The following is a 19,922-nucleotide window of genomic DNA, read 5'->3' as shown; positions in this document are numbered from 1 at the left end:
GACGCCGGGCAAGGGGCACCAGCTGCTCCCTTCCTGCAGGAGCCAGCCCGCGCGCGCCCTAGGCTCACGGGATGGGCGGGGGGGAGGCACTGCCGAGCTCGGCCCTTCATGGGCGCAGCGGGTGGAGGACGGTAGAACGGTCATACTATTGAACACCCCTTCTCAGCAGCCAATCAGCACCCAGGAGCCCACCCTGCATTCTGAAGGTAGCCAACCAAAGCCTAGAACTACACGCAGGGGCCTGAAGGACATCTTCGCCAGCCAATCATGTTCCAGGACTAGAAACAGCGGCCCGGAGTTGCTGTTCAAGAGCCCATCAGCGCGAAGCTGTGAAAGATTGGCTTTCCTCAGCCAATCCGTTGTTCAGGGTCGCCCTGCGCTCCCGGAGCGCCTCGGCCGCCCCAGCCAATCTGCTCCTCGGTAGCGTCTGCGTCACGTCCGCCGCCAAGAAGGTGAGTGGGGGGACCCCGGGCCCAGCGCGCGGGGTGACTGCGCCGGAGGGGCGGGGCGGGGGTGAGTGAGTGAGTGAGGGAGGGGTACGGCAGGGCTGGCACGCTGGGGGCGGGGGAGCGCAGGGCACGGGGGGAGCAGAGCACGGTGGCAGGGCTGGTACAGAGAGGTAGGGCTGGCATGGGGGGCGGGGAAGCGCAGGACATGGGGGGCACGGGGGGCGGGGAAGCGCAGGACATGGGGGGCACGGGGGGCGGGGAAGCGCAGGACATGGGGGGCACGGGGGGAGGGGCAGCGCAGGACATGGGGGGCACGGGGGGAGGGGCAGCGCAGGACATGGGGGGCACGGGGGGAGGGGCAGCGCAGGACATGGGGGCACGGGGGGAGGGGCAGCGCAGGACATGGGGGCACGGGGGGGAGGGGGAGCGCAGGACATGGGGCGCGGGGGGAGGGGGAGCGCAGGACATGGGGTGCGGGGGGAGGGGGAGCGCAGGACATGGGGGGCAGGGCTGGCACGGGGGGGAGGGGGAGCGCAGGACATGGGGGCAGGGCTGGCACGGGGAGGAGGGGGAGCGCAGGACATGGGGGGCAGGGCTGGCACCGGGGGGAGGGGGAGCGCAGGACATGGGGGGGAAGGGGCTGTGATGGTAGGGGGCTGTGGATGAGAGGGAGGAGCACTGGGAGGCTGGCATGGCAGAGATGGGGCAGCAGGCCATGGAGAAGGAGCACTTGTGGGGAGGGCTGGCATGATCGGGGTGGGGGAGGGGCATTGGCTGAGCTGTAGGAACTGGGAGGAAAGCAGCAGTGAAATTGCTGGGGCTGGAGAGCTGTTCAGAAGCATAATACCCAGAAATGCTGTTTTTCTGCTCTCCTTTCCGCCATGGCATGGGCTGATCCCAAATTCCTTTTCCCCTTCATTATACAGATGGCCCAGAGGCTCGCGCTGAGGAGGTTTCTATCCATCTCCCCCAAAAAGCATTCTGTGCCGCCTGTGTCGATCCTCTCCAAGGTGTCAGCAGCACCATGCTACCCTAGATCACTTGTCCCTCTTACCCAGATCACTGTGCCTGCTTCCATTAGGACATTTTCTACCACACCTGTCTGCAGGGCCACCTTTAACATCCAGGATGGGTCTGACTTCCAGGACAGAGTTGTGAACAGCCAGAAGCCGGTGGTGGTAGATTTTCATGCACAGTGAGTATTGGGTGTGGAGCAGTGAGCCCCTCTGGAGTGTCCTTCTTTCTCTCTCTCACTCTTACATCCTACAAGTAACACTCTTCACTATTTAGCCTCTGCTGCTGTGCCTTTGGGCAAGTTACTTGCCTTCTCTTTGCCTTGGTTTCTGCCTCTGTAAATAGGGATAAGAGTGCCTTCCTATCTTTTTGAAGTGCTTTGTGATCCATGTAGGGAGAGACCTGGTCTCATAACAGCACTACACTTAAGCATGTTTGCTGGCATAGATATACCGGCAAACCCTCCCAGTGGAGAGACAGCTTCTACCCACACGAAAGTACTTTTATTGGTATAATTCATACCCGTTCCTAGAACAGAATAAGCCATATCAGCAAAAGGTTTCTGTGTTCCCCTCATTTCCCTCGGCCCAACCCCCCCATTCCAGCAGCTCTCTGTTCCCATTTCCCTATATGACAGACACTCTGTGTGGCCTCTTTTCTCCATGTCCCCCATTATCCCCTCCACTCATTCCAAAGCATTCCCCAGCCTCCCCCTCAGCAGGGGTTTTGTGTGTCCCCCATTACTCTCTCACCCATTCTCCCACCATTGCAGGAATTCTGTGTGCACCCTCATTACCCCATGTCCCCTATTCCCACTTTCCCTCCCAAACTAGCGGCTCTCTGTGTCTCCCTTTCTCCCTCCCCACATACCAGGGTCCCTCAGTCTCCCTCCCCAACCACCAAGGGTTCTGTGTCCCCCATTCTCCTCCCCCACATGCCAGGGTCCCCCATTCTCCTCCCCCACCATGCCAGAGGCTGTGTGCACAGCCCTGTTTCCTCCACCGTTATTTTTCTTTCTGGGAGAGAAGTCATTCAGGATGTCAATGTGTTTAATTCTATTGGAAGAATGAACAGAGATGAGACAGAGTATGTTATGCTGGAAGACATTAATTGCTAACATCAACCAGTTCTTTTGAGCTGTAGACAATTGCAGAAGTTGTTATGACCGGGTAAAGAGTTGGCAGGGCTTCAGGTGTCCCCCGCAATGCCCCTTCTGGTTTTCTGATTTATTTATTTCCCCCTCTCTCCCCCCCCCCCCCCCCACCAAATCAATAGAGTTCTGGCTACTGATGCTTAGAACGTTCCCTGGAGTTTTGGAATTGATTGAATGCAGCATTCAGAAGCTGTTGCGTGACACAAAGAATTAAACTTTGTCTATGCTTAAAAGTTATATCAGCATAGCTGGATTGCTCATGGGAGTGGAAAAATCACACCCCTGACTGACACACCTAAGCCGATAAAACTCCAGTGTAGAGGCAGCTGAAGGAAGAGTGTTTCTGTTGACATAGCTATTGTCGTTCAGGGAGGTTGTGTTCCTACACCACCAGAAAATCTTCTCTCATGTAGGCTGCTTCTGCACTAGGGGACTGTGCTGGCATCGGTTTTGTAGTGCAGACATAAACACACTAAACTCAAGAGTATTTCTCTGTAAGGTTTTAGCAAGTTTGGTCAACAATACAGAATGCTACCAATACCTGTATACAAAACATAACGCTTATGGTATTTCACCAAGATGTTAACATAGATTGTGTCATTGTTATGGATCCATAGCATCTGTGCTATGCCCAGCTTTAAACAGTCCCTTGCATGCAGAGATGACCTATACCTGCTGATTGGGGTGGGGAGAGGAGGGGACACAGTTTAAATATTTGGTTGCCCCCAGAACAGCTCGAGTCATGGCACTCCAACAGGCAGGTCCCCCCCATAGCAGTGGCCCCTCCCTGCAGCTCCCAGCTGTTGCTCCTTCGTCTCCCCACAGAGCTCAGCTTACCGGCTCCCCCAGCAGCTGCTGGGCAGGGATGGGGTCCAGCCACCCCATGTGACAGAGCAGGGCTGGCAAACGCTGGCAGAAATATGGGGGGGCACGTGACCCTGCATTGTCGTCCGTCCCCCCCCACACACACACAGAGGAACCTTTTCAGTGTGCCAGATCCTGAAGGGTGCCCATTCTTCCTTAAAGGTAGGCCACACGGCTTCAGTGCCTCCAAAACTGAGCACCTGGGCTGTTGAGCACTACTCAGCAAATCCAACTTAGATAACTCCTTATCAGAGACATTTCCTGTCTTCCAGGACCAGTGCACCTCAGCAAGTATTTGCAGTGACACCAGGCAACCTTTTCCAAACAGAGTAGGTTTTATTAGTCAACTGTAACACAGCACTGGAACGTCCTTAAGTTAGCATAGAGACTTAAAGGTTAAGACACAATTCATACTGGCCGAGCCAGTGCAATCAGCCAGCAAAGCGGCTGTGGAATCCGTTTCCACTCTCTCTCCATGTTTTTGTCTCTTTGCTTGTCAATCCCATGTCTCTCCAAAGACCAGCTTGTATCTTAGCATCTTCTCATCTCTTGGTCCATTGTCTTCCTCCTGCTGAATTCACATGTTCCACCTGCTGGAGTTCCATGTGGAGTTTCTGTGGATCATTGTCAATTGTTCAGTTGTTGGGATTACCATAGTCTTTCTGAATCCTTCACTGATATGGGTCAGTGTTGGCCAGTCCTTCAAGGACCCATTCGTACTGCCCCAGGCAGTTAGGTGACCCAACACCTCATGTCTACTGCTCTACACCTATGGGGTGCCAATCCCTACTCAAGTAAGTCACTGTCATGCATATCATTCATAAGAATATTACAGAAGATTCCCACTTCATCACAGTAACAGAATGAACACGCTTAACAACCCCTGTCTTAGTAAGCTTTTTATTTACTTAATATTATTTTGGCTTCCACCTTTTTCAGCCCACAGTCTGACAGCGACAAACACCAGAATCTATTTTATTGCTACATTTTACTGCCCTACAGTTCAGCTCACTCTCATTATGGCTCATGAGGTTCTCTTCTTACTGTGTCATAAGGATACTTGCTAGCATTAAATGTGCAGCACAAGCTCGTTATGTTTTCTTTATTGACATTTAGGCCCGAACAGACAACTAGAACAAATGGCTGCATGAAAGCTGTGTATTACAAGTGATCTGTGTCCTCCAAATTAATCTCCATGCAATTTTTAAATCATTCCAAATACTCCTCTTGTTACCTTCATGTTTTCTTTAGCAGCTACTAGTTCCCGGGTGACCAGAAGTAGTTGCTGAGAAGTTTAGTCTCATCTATAATCAAATTATATAATGTCTGTCCCATTTTTTTGAATGCTGTTTACACTGAGGAAAGACTTTCACCAGTAGCAATGAGTTGGTATTGGCAAAGGCTTTTGCTAACATCAGCAGTTGGCATTGATAAAGATTTTGCCATTGACTAACAATGAAAATAGATCCAAGATGTTATCTGCTAAATTATAGTAGTAATAATTTTCTGTCTCATTTGTGTCTGGTGGCACCTAGTGTCCCCAAGCAACATAAAGGCCCCCTTTTTTGCTTGGTTCTGTACAAACACAGAGCATAGTCTGGAAAACTCTCAATCTAAATGGACAAGAGCGACAGACTGAAATGGAAACTAATGATGACTGGGGCCGTGAGAAGGAGGATCAACTTGTATGTCCTCAGACAGAGAGACCAAAAGCTATTGGGAGTAGCATAGGGAGCAAAATCAGCTGTGGTTTCAATCTAAAGCATGATGTAAGGGTTTGGGACTTATTAGTCTTTTCTTTGTGAGGGTAGGTGGGATTGAGATCAGTGTAAGCTGGGCAGTATGACTCCAAGTGCAGTTAGAGGAAGAGCTCAGCACTTTGATTAGCACCAATAGCTTCCGTTCAAACTCTTGCTAATACCAGAGTTTGGTAGAGGTAGTGTCTCTTGTTGTGTTTTTTTTTTCTTTTTTTTAAATAGAGACAACCTCTCAGTGACAGTGATTTTGCTGTGAAACAGAGCCCTTAGGTAAACACAGCAACCACTTTGGAGACTGAGGTGTTTCAAGAGTAATGGGCTAACACTGAATATTAGCCTCTTCCCATCTTCCCCTGATTTAATTATTCTTATGGAAGCCTCTCTTTAAACTGTGTTGCAATCCAGGCTTGGTCTATGCTTAAAAGTTATGTTGGCATAGCTGTGTTGGTCAGGGGTATCAAAAACCCACACCCCTGACTGGCATAGCTTTGCTGACAAAATCCCCAGTGTAGATGCAGCTATGTCAACAGAAGTGGGCTTGTGTTGGCTTATTGTTGTCATTCAGGGAGGTGGTGTTCCTATACCAAGAGAAAAACTCCTTTTGTCAGGCGGTCTACACCTGAAACTTAGGTTGACCTAGCTACATCACTCAGAGCTGTGAAAACTGTCACCGCTGTGCAGCATAGTTAAGTCGACCTAGCTGTAGACACAGCTAGTTTGATGGAAGAATTTGTCCATCGACGTAGCTGCTGCTTCTGAAAGATGGATTATCTACATTGACAGAAAACACCCTTCTGTCCATGTTGGAAGCATCTACGTTACAGCAGCAGCACTGTACCTATGCTGCTGTAGTGCAGACGTACCCTCAGTGTAGGCTGTGTCTACACTAAGGGGCTATGCCAGCATAGGCTCCATAGTGAAGACAGTCTCAGAACCTGTGATACTTTCTGACGATGATTCTGAGTCTAACGATTGCAAAAGCGGTTGGTTAATGTTCACCCTTGTTGTTTAAATTGTGATAATTTCCCATAGTGTAAAGGTCAGTGTAGGGAGGAGGGGTTAGGTGGTGATCAGGTTGCCTGTGAAATACCATGAATGGTGTGAATCAAACTATGGATGCCTGGCAGTTTCTTGTGTAATGCCTGCTCTTTTTCTTCCCTGTGAGGTGGTGTGGCCCCTGCAAGATCCTGGGCCCCAGGTTAGAGAAGATGGTGGCCAAGCAGCAGGGGAAGGTGCTGATGGCGAAAGTGGACATTGATGATCACACAGACCTGGCCATTGAATATGAGGTATGGGCCAGGAGCAGGAGGACACTGTTCCAGCGGTGGCTAGGCGGGGGCATAAGGGTATCCTTATGTTAAGGAAAGGCTTGTCAGTTGGGCTGTCAATTAATCACAGTTAACTCACGTGATTAACTCAAAAAAAAATTAATCTTGATTTAAAAAATTAATCACAGTTTTAATTGCACTATTAAACAATAAAATACCAATTGAAATTTATTAAATATTTTGGATGTTTTTCTACATTTTCATATATATTGTAGTCTATTTCAGAGTAGAAGCCATGTTAGTCTATATTCGCAAAAAGAAAAGGAGTACTTGTGGCACCTTAGAGACTAACAGATTTATTTGAGGATGAAGTGAGATGTAGCTCACGAAAGTTTATGCTCAAATAAATTTGTTAGTCTCTAAGGTGCCACAAGTTCTCCTTTTCTTATTGTAGTATGTGTTGTAATTGAAATCAAAGTGTATATTATTTTTTATTACCAATATTTGCACTATAAAAATGATAAAAGAAATAGTATTTTTCAATTCATGTCGTACAAGTACTGTAGTGCAATCTTTGTCTTGAAAGTGCAACTTACAAATGGAGATTGTTTTGATTTTTAATACAGTTATGTAACAAAAAAAAATCAATGTAAAACTTCAGAGCCTACAAGTCCACTCATTTCTACTTCTTGTTCAGCCAGTCGTTAAGACAAAGCTTTTGTAGCCGACATTGCAAGGTATTTACATGCCAGATATGCTAAACATTCATTTTCCTCTTCATGCTTCAGCCACCATTCCAGAGGGTATGCATCCATGCTGATGACGCTCATTTAAAAAAAAAAAGCATTAATTAAATTTGTGACTGAACTCCTTGGGGGAGAATTGTATGTCCGCTGCTATGTTTTACCAGCATTCTACCATATATTTCGTGTTCTAGCAGTCTCGGATGGTGACCCAGCACATGTTGTTCATTTTAAGAATACTTTCACTGCAGATTTGACAAAACACAAAGAAGGTACCAATGCAAGATTTCTAAAGATAGCTACAGCACTCGACTCAAGGTTTAAGAATCTGGAGTGCCTTCCAAATCTGAGAGGGATGAGGTGTGGAGCATGCTTTCAGAAATCTTAAAAGAGCAACACTCCGATGTGGAAACTACAGAACCCGAACCACCAAAAAAGAAAAACAACCTTCTGCTGGTGGCATCTGACTCAGATAATGAAAATGAGCATGCATTGGTCCATGGTGCTTTGGATTGTTATCGAGCAGAACCCGTCATCAGCATGGACGCATGTTCCCTGGAATTGGTGATTGAAGCATTAAGGAACATATGAATCTTTAGCGCATCTGGCGCATAAATATCTTGTGACGCCAGCTACAACAATGCCATGACGATACCTGTTCTCACTTTCAGGTGACATTGTAAACAAGAAGCAGGCAGCATTATCTCCTGCAAATATAAACAAACTTGTTTGTCTGAGCAATTGGCTGAACAAAAAGTAGGACTGAGTGGACTTGCAGGCTCTAACATTTTACACTGTTTTATTTTTTAATGCAGTTTTTTGGTACATAATTCTACATTTGTAAGCTCAACTTCCATGATGAGATTGCACTACAGTACTTTTATAAGGTGAATTGAAAAATACTATTTATTTTATTTATTTTTCAGTGCAAATACTTGTAATCAAATAAATACAAAGTAAGCCCTGTACACTTTGTATTCTGTGTTATAATTTAAATCAATATATTTGAAAATGTAGAAATCATCCAAAAAATTTAAATAAATGGTATTCTATTATTGTTTAACAGTGTGATTAATCGCAATTAATTTTTTTAATCGCTTGACAGCCCTACTTGTCAGTGCAGCACCATGTTGGGGTAGGAGGTATGTGATTGCTTAGGGACTCCTGTTTTATGTGTGTCAGTAGATACACACCCCAAGCCTTCAGTCATCTCTATTTGTAGCTCTCAGGCTCTTCTTGAATATTGCTGGTGTTTGTATTGGGATAGTGCCTAAAGACTCCAAGCCCCATGGTGCAAAGCACTGTACAGATGTATAAGACAAGGACAGGCAGCGACGAGGAGAGCTTGCAGGTCACTCCAAATGCAAGGCAGCCGATGGAATGATGGGCCTAACGTTTAGCCCAGTGTGCTCTTAAACACCCGTGTCATGTGATCAACACCGTTTGCCCTAAAGATGCAGAGTAGGCTGAATCCCTTCCCAGCCCCTCTCATTCATTGCCTCTCCCTCCCAAGCCATAAAAGGATTCCATAGATGTTAATGTCTCATCCTCAATCTATATCACACGGCTTTGGTTTTTGGGGGAGGGAAAGGGAATGTATGTGACAGGAGGAATAAACTCATCCATTTTCTGGCAGGTTGGGTCCTCAGCACTTAGGTTAACCCATCTTTCCACTGCTATGCATGTGAATTCTCTGTCCTCCGCACTGCCACCGGGTGCTTTGGGAGGAAATAACTGAACACAGAGAAGGATTCGGCCTTTTTATTTAAAAAAAAAAAAAAAAAAAACCTCATTTGAGAAACTGAAAAATCCCCCAGTTCGGCCCTAGGGACCTGGTGTCTCCCCTTCCCAGTACCTAGTGGACAAAGAACACTGCTGCTGTAGTCTACAATAAGACCCTGCAGCAAAAAAGGGTTAATATTCACTCTCCCATTGGAGAGGAGAGCTGTGCTCCTTCCCTTTAGGAATTAAAACCTCACATCTTTGAGCCAGGGCTGAAGCTAGGACAAGGAGCTCAAAAAAAACCTGCCAGCCAGCTGTCAACCAGCTTCTGGGGAATGTCATCTCTCCAAGTGTGGGGGGTGGGGTGTCACATGCTGTTACTCCCAGGTTGCAGTGGGTAAGCCTTTGGGGCAAAGTGGAGCCAGTCTCTTCCCTCCCTCTCCCTTTAAAGTGACAGAACTCTCCAGCAGGCGTGGAGGGTCTGCACAGCTTGCATCCTCTGTTAAGGTCGGTGGTGGGGCTTTGCTCTGTAACAGTGCCCGGACATACATGCCCAGACCAAAGTTGAGGAATGTTGTCATTAAGCATGGAGGATGTGTTTGAGGGTGCTAATGAGGACACACTGGGAGAGGTTGCAATTGTTTTAAACAGTGAAGTATTTGAAGCCAAGAGATGTACACCAGGCACTGGGTAAGGATTGTGCTGTCCACAGATAAGAGATTAGGGATCAAATAGCTTAATCATTATTGTTCCAAGCCTTGCTATAGGTAACTGGTAGCACTTCTGCTGCAATTATACCGGAGCAGTCCCAGACAACTGGAAAACCAGCTGGAGGGATTGGCCAGAGTGGCTCCATGCTGTTCTAAGTCTGCACAAAAGAAGAGGACGCTATGGTGTTCAGGGTAGGGGGTCGGAAATTGACCTACACTGGGGCAGGAAATCTGAACTACCCTGCTAGCAGCATCCTCTTCTAGGAACAGGAACTGAGGGCCCTTCCACCTGGGATCCAGGACTCTCAGATTGTTCTCTGCTTGTGTCCTGGGATTTTCAAGGCCCTTTTCTCACCCCCACAATTCCCCTGCTAGCTGCCAGAAAACCAGCTTCCTCCCACGTTTCTCCCTCCCCTTCACATGCAGACCCTGGCCGGCTGCCCAGCCTGAGATTACACAACGTCCTCTCTGCAGTGGATTCTTTGGGGGCTGCGGATGGAGAGAGACCCCCTCAGAGAGCTTTGGAATGCCTGAGCATTCCTTCACATGGGTCCCTGCCTGCCCTTGGCTCCAGGCTGTCCCAGCAGAGCACACGTCCCAGAGGCATTTCCTACTGCTAGAAACCTTGCAGATCCAGTTCTGCCCAAGACAATAATCTGTTCTCCTGAGATTCTCAGTCCCTTCTCATCCAATACCCACTTTTCAGGAGGTCTCAGAACACAGCTTTTCCACCCCACTGTCGCTTCCCTTCTTAACCACAAGGGCAAAGAGAGGGGAGTACTTTGGCTTTGATCTGCTCTGTGTGGGATTCTCTCTCACTTTCAGTTGCACTGGCTTGTTGCCAGGATGCATTTTAATCCTAGCTGGGAAAGCTCAGCCCCTTCTCCCACACTGCTGCTGGTCAATGCATAGACTGGCTGGTGTGGTAGTTTTGGAAAGCTAGCAGTGGGACTCCTTTGGCTGGAGACATCGCTGCAGTAGTAGCTTGTTCCTGTCCGGAGTTCCCTACATTGTTCCTAAACTTACTGGTGAAATCCTCACTTCTTCTCTGGTCTCTCTATGCTGCGTAAAAGTGCTGGAGTGGTGTAAAGGGGGCCTAACAGCCCTGGTTCTGTTTGCGGGAGATTTTCCCTGGTGCAGGCAGTACAGAAACCGAGGACTTGCGGACCAGCCCTGGTATAGGGGCTGCCCATAAGACGTCCTGGGATGCTGTTGTAAGTTAGATGGTCCCATGAGACTTTTTAAGCTATGCTGGGAGTCGCTCTGCCCCCCTGGAGCAGTTCAGCATCTGGAAGCACAGAGTAGCTGAAAGCTACTCTAGCTGTCCCCTCCCTCTGCACTGCCTCCTCTCCCCCTTCCTCACCCCCCAAAAAAAGGCTGTGAGTTCTGGGCCGTGTCCCTTAGAGACCACGCACACAGCAGCTGGGCGGAGATGCTCAGCTCGAGGAGATGAAAATGCACTAGCTCTGCTCAAGCTAGCACGCTAAGAATAGCCGCGTGACCGTGGCGGCTCTGGCTAGCCACCCAGGTACAATCCCATCTGAGCCCCTGGGTACGTATTCGCTCCACCTCCCGGCTGCCATGTAGACATACCCTTAGAGGCACAGCCCAGCACTAGCATATCTAGTGTGGAGAGCAGTGCTCCTGCTGCCACCCCAAGGAAGGGTCAGGGACGAGAAACGCTTAGCTCCGTGCGCGTTGCCAGTTCTGTACGTAGGCTGATATTTTGAGTGTGGTTCAGGGTGCGTGGGAGGAGAGGGAGGGCTCAGCCACAGGTGCACGTGAGGTTCATGCTGGCCCACGCACAAAGGCTTGTAACTCAGCATTAAGTTAACTGCTCCTCTTCAGCTCTGGAGGCTGCCGCTGTTCCTCGCTTGGACTAGCGCTTGCTTTGATCATGTGACCTTTAAAGCGGCTGGTTAGTTAACCAAACTCGTCTATAAAATAGCCTCACATGTAACTCCACTTGCTGTTTAATCTACATTAGGGGCATGAGGAAGGATCCCTGAAAAGTAACAACTACGTTGCCCCGGGAGGGCATAATTAAGGCAAGCTCAGTGCTCCCCCGTTATATCCTTTCTTCCTGAAAAAGAAAAAAATTCATACACCGGCACATCAGCCACACCATGTGTACGGTGAGCAGCTTTCCAGGGCTACAGTGCACTTCTACAACTAGTCACTAGGGGGTGCTAAAGAACACAGATTAAGCAGGCATTGGGCAAGTGGCGGTAGGAGCCTCAGTGCCTGAATTATCTAAAACTGGTCTGTACAAAGCCCTGGAGGATATACACAGGGAACTGTTCTGGATGGGTGTGGGGGAGGGACAGGGTGAACAAAACCTCTTTTATGTCAAACTGCTGGTGAGAGAAGAGCCAGATCTCAGAGGGATTTCCTGTGGGGAGGATTTGTGTGGGTGGCAGATCCCTGATGGCAGCAAGAGACAGTGCAGCTGGGAATGTACTTGCTGAGTGGATGCATTCCCAGGATGGATAGCCTACAAGATAAGGATGGGACACATTCCAGGAGATAAGTGCTCTACAGCTAAGGGCCATGAAGTAGCAGGAGGTATGTGGCTGGCTGTTCTGAAATGATACCAAATTCTTTCCCTTGCCATTCCATGCTGGTCTGAGCCTAGTTACGCCTTCCCCAAAAGAGGGCCGCAAGGTTTCTCATCCCCCTGACCGAGTCCCTGGGGATTTTGCTTTGATCCTGAGTGCCATCCTTTGCACAGTTACTTCCTTAGTTTTGAACAAAGCTTGTGGGGGATCATCTGAGGGAGTAACACCCAAAGCCACTACCTGGCTGCCAGCTCAGTTTGAGCGCTTTTCTTCCCCTACCTAATCAGCAAGGCTCAGCAGGTGGTGGTCTCTGACCACGCTATCAGTGAAGCCATGAGCTGTGAGAGCAGGGAGAAGGAAAGAGATGGATTGTGGGGGGGGAGAGGGACATAGTCTAGAGCTAACACAAGAATACTTCTCCAAGGGTGGAGGGGGAGGACAAGGAATCCTCTCCTACCTGCGGAAAGGTGCAGTTCCACTCTGGTCCACGTTGAATTGTAGGGAACAACTACCCAGTGTAAAATATACTTTATAGGGCACTTTAAAAAGTTTTCTAAACCATTGGGTTTGCTCCCTCCTGCACTGCCTTGTGATGAGATAAAAGGGGTGGTGGGAGGAGAGGTTACTATTTTTATTGGGGGGGAAATAGGTATTTTGTCTGCATTTTTAATCTTGAGTCTTGTCTAAACTACAAAAGCTGCATGGATTGATTTTAGTTAAATCAGTGCATATATAAGGCTCAAAAACATGAGCAGCATCGATGCCTTCCATGGTTTTGCTGGAGGATGTCTTGGATAATGTTCGTTGTTAGCTCTTGCACCTTAATTAAATCGCTGAGCAGGTTCTCCAGCTGCCCTATGATCGTCTAGACCAGGGGTTCTCACCCTTTTTCTTTCTGAGGCCCCTGCAACATGCTATAAAAACTCCATAGCCCACCTGTGCCACAACACCTGCTTTCTACATATAAAAGCTAGGGCCGGCATTAAGGAGTAGCCATCAGGGCTGTTGCCCAGGGCCCCATACCATGGGGTGCCCCACAAAGCTAAGCTGCACAGCAGGGCTTAGGCTTTCTGCCCTGGACCCCAGCAAGTCTAACATTGGTTCTGCTTGGTGGACCCCCTGAAACTTGTTCGCAGCCCCCCCAGGTGGCTCCAGACCCCAGATTGAAAACCACTGTTCTAGACTAGAGAGGCCCTGAATTTCTAATGTCAAAAGCAAGCAGGAAAAATAAAACCCCGAAAACTTTTCAGTCCTTTATGAATTATACAGAAAGGCCCAAGCCTTTTGTGTGTGTGTGTGTGTGTGTGTGCTTTGCAGGTCATCCTTCAAAGCCATTGTGCAGCTGGGCTCTTCCCAGCATAGCTTATTGTGTGTCTGTTTGCACCCTCTCTGCCTTCCAGGTCTCAGCTGTGCCAACTGTACTGGCTATGAAGAACGGAGACGTAGTGGATAAGTTTGTGGGGATAAAGGATGAGGATCAGCTGGAGGCCTTCCTTAAGAAACTCATTGGAGCCTGAACAAGAGAAACCTGCACCCAGGACTCTGGATTTGGTCATGTTGCACGTTCTCTTGCCAGGGGAGGCGTGAAGCAAAACTGAACTGCCTTGTAGAATCTGTGCCCTTTTTTGTGTGTAGGTGTGGCCCACCTTCTCCTCTGGAACAGCAGTAGTCCTGAGCAATTCTGAGGGATGGTGAGAAGTAAGGCCGCTCATCCTCAAAGTGGGTGGGGAGAAGCTGGAATTGGGCTTCCGTCTGTCGGCAAAGAACTGGCAGTGGGGAAAGCGAGACAGCTGCTGAATTAGAGGTGTGTTTATCAGTTTCTCTACTATCCAGACCCAGAGCACTGGGTGGTTACTCTCTGCAGGATGTGGACACATATTTGCTCTGGGTGGGTTTGTTAAAATCAGGGATTGCTCTGCTTCATCCATGATACCTGCATCCTTGTCCTCATGTTGCTGGGACAAGTATGAATCCTCTGTGGCTCCTTGAGCTTATGCCACACTCTCCCCTGCTGCTGATTTATGAAGAGAAACATTTGGGGGGGGGGAGGGCTTTTGTAGGTCTGTAATAAAGAGAACTTTATTAATCACTTCTGTGTAGTTCTGTAGAAAAAACCCCTCTCTGAAATCATGGGGCAACTCTCACCTGCCCACGAAGGAGGGAGGAGTAGTAAGGGATGATGCTGCTGTGATAGCTGAGCATAGATAAGGGGGCTCCCCAGATGGAAACAGTGGGGTGGGAGTGCAGGGTGGGATTTAAGAATGTTGGGAGTGACTCATCAGTATTAAAACTTAATGCACTTGCTTGTTTTAATACCATTATTTCTGTGCAGCTCCCAGCACAGCTCCTCTGGCTCTATGGACTGGTGGGACTTGTTTCAGGTGCTGCTGGATTCTGAGACCCAGAAAGCTGATGCATCTCCTGATCGAGGAGGAACATTGGCTCCTGCCAGTAATGAACCACAGCGTGTTCTCACCCCTCCTCTACTTCCTGTCTGTTTGCATAATTGAAGCTGTTCTTATCACTGAACTCTGGTGCAGAACCCTCACAAGAGGCTGCAGGGACTAGCTGCTGAGGAAAATGTTGGTGGTGTGGAGGGAAGTGATGAGGAGGGGTCTCTGCCTTTGGACTTTAACTAGGCTGGCCTTTAAACGATGGTCGTGAGTTTATACATTCATAACTCTAGTTGAGTGCAGTCCCTCTCAGCTGCCTCTCCCCACCCTGCCTGCCCTTTCTGCTTGTTCCTTGCACCTGCTTCCATCCTACCTGCGTAGCAGCAGCTGCTGCCACCTTCCCTAACCTCTCCCTCAGCTACTCCCATCCAGCAACTGCAAATTAGTGTTCTCAGGATTCAGGCAGTTTCCACAGTATGCATCTGATGAAGTGAGCTGTAGCTCACGAAAGCTCATGCTCAAATAAATTGGTTAGTCTCTAAGGTGCCACAAGGACTCCTTTTCTTTTTGTTCTCAGGATGAAACCTAGGGCCACTGCCTGGCTTTTCCTGTATATCAAAGAGGCTTAATTTCAGTGCATTTATGCCACACACCTCAGAATACTGTCAATATTTACTGCCTTTATAGGCTTTTTGTTTCTGTTTGTCTTCAGTCTCCCTTACCCCGCCTTGGCTCTGAACTCAGTCTTCTCCCAGCACTTACATTATTACAACCAGCTAAGGCATTTTCCTCCAGCAGTGCCATCACACTTTATAACGAGCAGTACATTTTAAGGAGTGGTGATGAAAGTCCATAGGTGCTGGGCTGTAGCCACGATATGGCTGGCAGTTTTGTTCTTATCTCAAAGCGGGGTAAGACTGGCTGCTCCACTGCAGGAAGTGATACCAGTGGCCCAGTAGGGGGCACTCTTCACTTTGGGCCAATGCTGAACTAATGCTTTGCTGTGTCGCTCTGTAGCTCTGCTGCTGGAGCTGACATCTTTTGAATGAGATTTAAAACAGCTCTTGGCCACCTATGATCATTAAAGAGCCCCTGCCAACTTTTTGAAATTGAAGGGTTTTAATCCTGGCAGTAGTGCCATGCCTCTTTAAATTCCCCTGGCAATACCAGTTCACTACAGTATTCTCACTTCTAGTAAAGACTGTCCATTTTCCAGCATATGCAGGAAAAACAGGGGAGCACCATCATATGTTCTTATAATAGTTAACTTTCATGCCTTACCATCACCCTAAAACAGGAAAAAACAGACTTTGACTTTGCATTGTGTGTACAGGAGACAGTATAAATTAGCTATTTTACCATTTCCTTCCAAGGGAAAAGTCTAGCTTGGGATTTCTGTGGTATTCCAGTGTCAAAGCACAGAGTTACTGGCAAACTTTACGATGGGGGTATATGTACAATTGCTTCTGTAACATGAATACTGAGTACCCAAGTATTTGATATGCTCAGAGATTTCCCTCTTTAGCCACCCCTACGAAGCACCACTTTCAGTGGCGGGAAGAGGATAGCGTTTTCTGTGCATCTGATTCTCCCTTGAAGTCCCAAAATGCCTGGGCACACCTTTGACCCAGTAGAGAAATAATGAAAAGGGCAGAGAAGTGCAAGGATGTTTTAGGCAGCAGGGCCTGATCCTCAAAGATATTTCACTTCCATTGATGTTGATGCCAGTTAGGAGCCTAAGTACCTTTGAAAATCTGGGTCCAGGACTTTAATTTTAATCCCTTTTTTATTGTCTCTGCGGAGTGAAGCTGTTACGTGCTAATGATGTCTGCTAATAACAATCTCCCCATGTTGGTGTCATCAGGAAGGTTTGCACATGGTCTGAGTCAGGGTGTTATATGGCAGTTTTCACACACACCGAACATGATGGTCTGTTGCAAAGGGGCTAATGCAAAAGGCTGTTCCACAGCACTAACAGATTTCTCCATATTAGTGGCTAAAATGCTTCCCTTTGTTTCTGTTGCACCAGGGATGCTGTGTTCTTCACTTCCTGTTTTGAAACATGCATGGTGTTGCTCTGTTCTGTTAAACCTTTGCTGTTTTCTGTCTTACCAGTGGCCGCACCACTGTCATGTGTGTATGTGCTATAACTATACAGCTATATTTAAAATGCAGGAGTCATGGACTTTAAATGAACCCTACATGAGTGTCTCTTCACATCAAATGTTTCTGTCCTTCCTTTCGCTTCCGTTCTTTAAACTGTCCCCTGGTCATCTTCCACCACCACCCCCCGTCTGGGCTCTCTGGGAGGCTGCAGGACAGGGAGATGTTTATCCTTTCAGCATTCCTGCCATATAGTAATAACACTTAGTACTTTGTGGTTACAAAGCAAAGGCTGAACAGAAGAGACCAACACCATTTGCAGAACTCTGTGCAATCTGTCCTGTGATGTAGGTAAATAAATATCCCCTTTTTACAGCTTGGAAAACAGCTGCTATTAGTCCTGATCTGGCCAGGACCTCAGGCTTTTACTCTCCTGTCATGGAAATTACAGTTCTAGCCTGTGGCCTGGAGCTGCCTGAAAGCTCACCTGCAGTTATGGTGTCCTGCCACAAGGAGCTGCTGTGCCTGGGAGTGTGGCTCATCCCCCCACATCTGCTGCTCCCTTGTGAGCGTAGAGGAGATGAATCAGAGTAGGGAGCAGTTGCCTCTGTCTTGTCATTCAATGCAGCTGCAGCAGTTGGGATCATCCTCCCCAAGGGGCATGGGAGCCAGGGGGACCCAATGGGATAGGAGGAGGGAAAGGCAGGTAGAATGGCAACACCAAAGAGGAAAGCCCCTAGCCCTCCCCTACAGCTAGAGGAAACAAATGGTGGAAACATGAGGCCTTCAGGAGACAAGCCTGAGAATGTGCTTCTCTCCAATCACCCCAGAGAGCAAGAGTGCCGGGGAGAGGCCGCATCCATCCCTCCATCTCACCTCATTCTTGGGGAGAAATGCTCCTTAAGGATGCCGGGGAGTGAGCCAGGCCTGCCGTCCTTCCATGGAGATGCTGGAGTAAGGGAATAGCACTAGCAGCCCACTGGGCAGCTGCTTCCTATCTTCAGTAGGAGGGAGTTTGGGAACTTGGTACAGGGGATGCTGGTGCTGTTCCTACAGCGTCAGAGGAACATGTCAATTTCTAAGTGCTGATTCAAACCTCAAAGCTTCCAAGACCCTGATGATTAAGATATTTGTCATAAAACTAAATTAAAATGCACTAGGCGTCTGCTCACAACCCTCTGGCAGCTCATGGCCCTCTGCTTTTATGGAGGAGTGTCCCTGGAGCTATCTTTTAACCATCGGTGACCATGAGGAAGCACACAGCCGTTTCTGCCAGTGGGTAGAGCAGCTGCAGTTGATGGGGAAAGAAAAGGTGACCCTGTCCTACATGCCTCCTTTCTGTGGGAAGATCCATCTCCTGCCAGCTCCTCTTCTGTGGGAGAACCCTACTCCCCTCCCCTACACTAGCTCTGTCTTCCCCCCAGGGAGAAGGACAGATAAGGAATACACAAAACAAGGGTTTTGCATAAAACCTTTTTTAAAAATCAACTTAACATTGTCTAAAATGCACCAGCACTTTCCAGGGAAGATGCCCCCAGACTTCCTAGGCTTGTTTGTGTTACATCAACACAGATTCTCTATCCTGCTGGACATAGATCGGAGAACTACGGATGTGCCCAAACCAGTTCTGCACAAGGAGCTTAGGCAGGCTGATGGGGCCTGGAGGGGGGAGGGGAGGAACTTCTTTTGGCTACATTTGTTCCCTTTCCCCTACTGCAGGGCGGGACGCTGCTGCTTCGCCACTTAACACCCAGACCTGTGGTGACAAGAGAGTTGGTGAGCTCCCACTCTTGCTTTGATCAGCTTTAACCGCTGGTTCGGAGCACATGGCCCTGCACAGATAATGGCTCCACAGGCCTGGCTAACAGAGCAGAGTCACCCTTCATGGAGTGTTACGCGGCGCACATGCTGGAGCGTGTTTTCTAATGTTTATATAACTGTGTTGTTTCTTTTATCTGAATTTTTGAGCAAATTGCCAGAGCCCTTTCTGATCATTAGGGACGCTGCTTACACCAAGTTTAATCTTTCAAAGTTTAGCCAGTGTTGAGTGATGCTGGAAAAGGAACAGTTGCAACAGGCCAACGTATTTTCTTTATAGGGTGGTGCAAAAATGGCTTTTTTTTTCACTCTGCCATAATTCAGGAATGACTGAATAGGTTTGGCCCAAACTTTCCAGCAATATTCACCTGTGAAGAGAAACCAAGCATAGCAAGTTTCAGCTGACAAAATGAATGTTTTGGAAAGTTATGATCCTCTGAAAATAAGATGGGGGGGGAATATAATGCAAACTACTTTGCAACTTTTAACTCTTATAAGTGTGATCAGTGGTCGCTAGAATATATTTGTACAGTGCTTTGAGTCCCTTCATGCTGAATGGGGCTATTACAAATCAAATAATTTCCTGGCTAGACAATCTGTCCTGCAGCAACATTGTAACTTGGGTATAGGGCGAGTGCTTCCAGCAAGGCAATGATAAACATGGGTGAAATATTCTCTGCAGGAGGCTAAGAGTGACTCAGGGTTCCTACAGAAAAGCAACCTCCCGCTGCTCAGAGCAACATATGTGAAAAATGAGAACACATAGCACCAGAGGCTGGCCTGGGTTAGCACATCCTCCTCTCTGACAGCAAGAGCTCAGCTCTGCAGGAGACAGAGGGGATTATCCACAATGTAAATCGTGCAGATAAAAAAACACCCAGAAAAAAACATGCAAAGTTCTTGTTGTCCTTCAACTCACTGATTGCTGGAAATTCCTCAGGTAGCTGCTGAGACATGAGGGGTTATTGTTCTGCATTATGATTTTTACAGTCTGGCCAGTGGCAGGAAACAACCAAATAAAATCTCCTGTTCTTCTTTCTTCTTAGCAGGGCTTCAGCCACAAGTCTCAGGCCTAGCTGTGGTCTAGTGTTCATGCTCTTCGCTGCCATTAAGGAGATCTAGAGTCATTTTCCGGGTCTGGTCTCTTCCTGCCAAGGCCAGCAGAGGCTTGGCCTGCTGCACTGGGAAGGCCTGATAGCCTTGGGGTTAAGGCTTAGCACTGCTATGCAGGCCGATTCAGGCGTTATTCCCAGTCCACCTCTCCTTGGCAGGAGGTGGGAGTGCTGCACAGAGAGCATGCTGGGGGAAGGTGTTTCTTCTCCAGCTGGGGTGGTTGTAGACTAATACTGGTGAAGTCCTTGGCCAGAAAG

The 19,922-nt window shown here is 48.2% G+C and overlaps 1 protein-coding gene across 3 annotated transcripts; it reads left to right on the top strand.

Annotated features, from left to right (window-relative positions):
• Nucleotides 1–320: 320 nt before the first annotated feature.
• TXN2 (thioredoxin 2) lies at nt 321–15,177 on the top strand. Of its 3 annotated transcripts, none has more exons than XM_077829312.1 (4): nt 321–452; nt 1,376–1,644; nt 6,403–6,526; nt 13,639–15,177. In XM_077829312.1, exons 2-4 carry the CDS (start codon nt 1,376–1,378, stop codon nt 13,753–13,755), a joined length of 510 nt encoding a protein of 169 aa, XP_077685438.1. In that variant the 5' UTR covers nt 321–452; the 3' UTR covers nt 13,756–15,177. The 3 variants fall into 3 exon arrangements, with proteins under 3 accessions (XP_077685438.1, XP_077685446.1, XP_077685453.1); XM_077829320.1 differs by lacking the exon at nt 321–452 and adding an exon at nt 464–485; XM_077829327.1 differs by lacking the exon at nt 321–452 and adding an exon at nt 565–619.
• The last annotated feature ends 4,745 nt before the right edge of the window (nt 15,178–19,922 follow it).

This window comes from Eretmochelys imbricata, chromosome 1, assembly GCF_965152235.1.
Source record: "Eretmochelys imbricata isolate rEreImb1 chromosome 1, rEreImb1.hap1, whole genome shotgun sequence".
Lineage (NCBI taxonomy): Eukaryota > Metazoa > Chordata > Testudines > Cheloniidae > Eretmochelys > Eretmochelys imbricata.
Note: the sequence above shows the minus strand (reverse complement) of the source record. Positions and strands in the feature narration are given on the sequence as shown.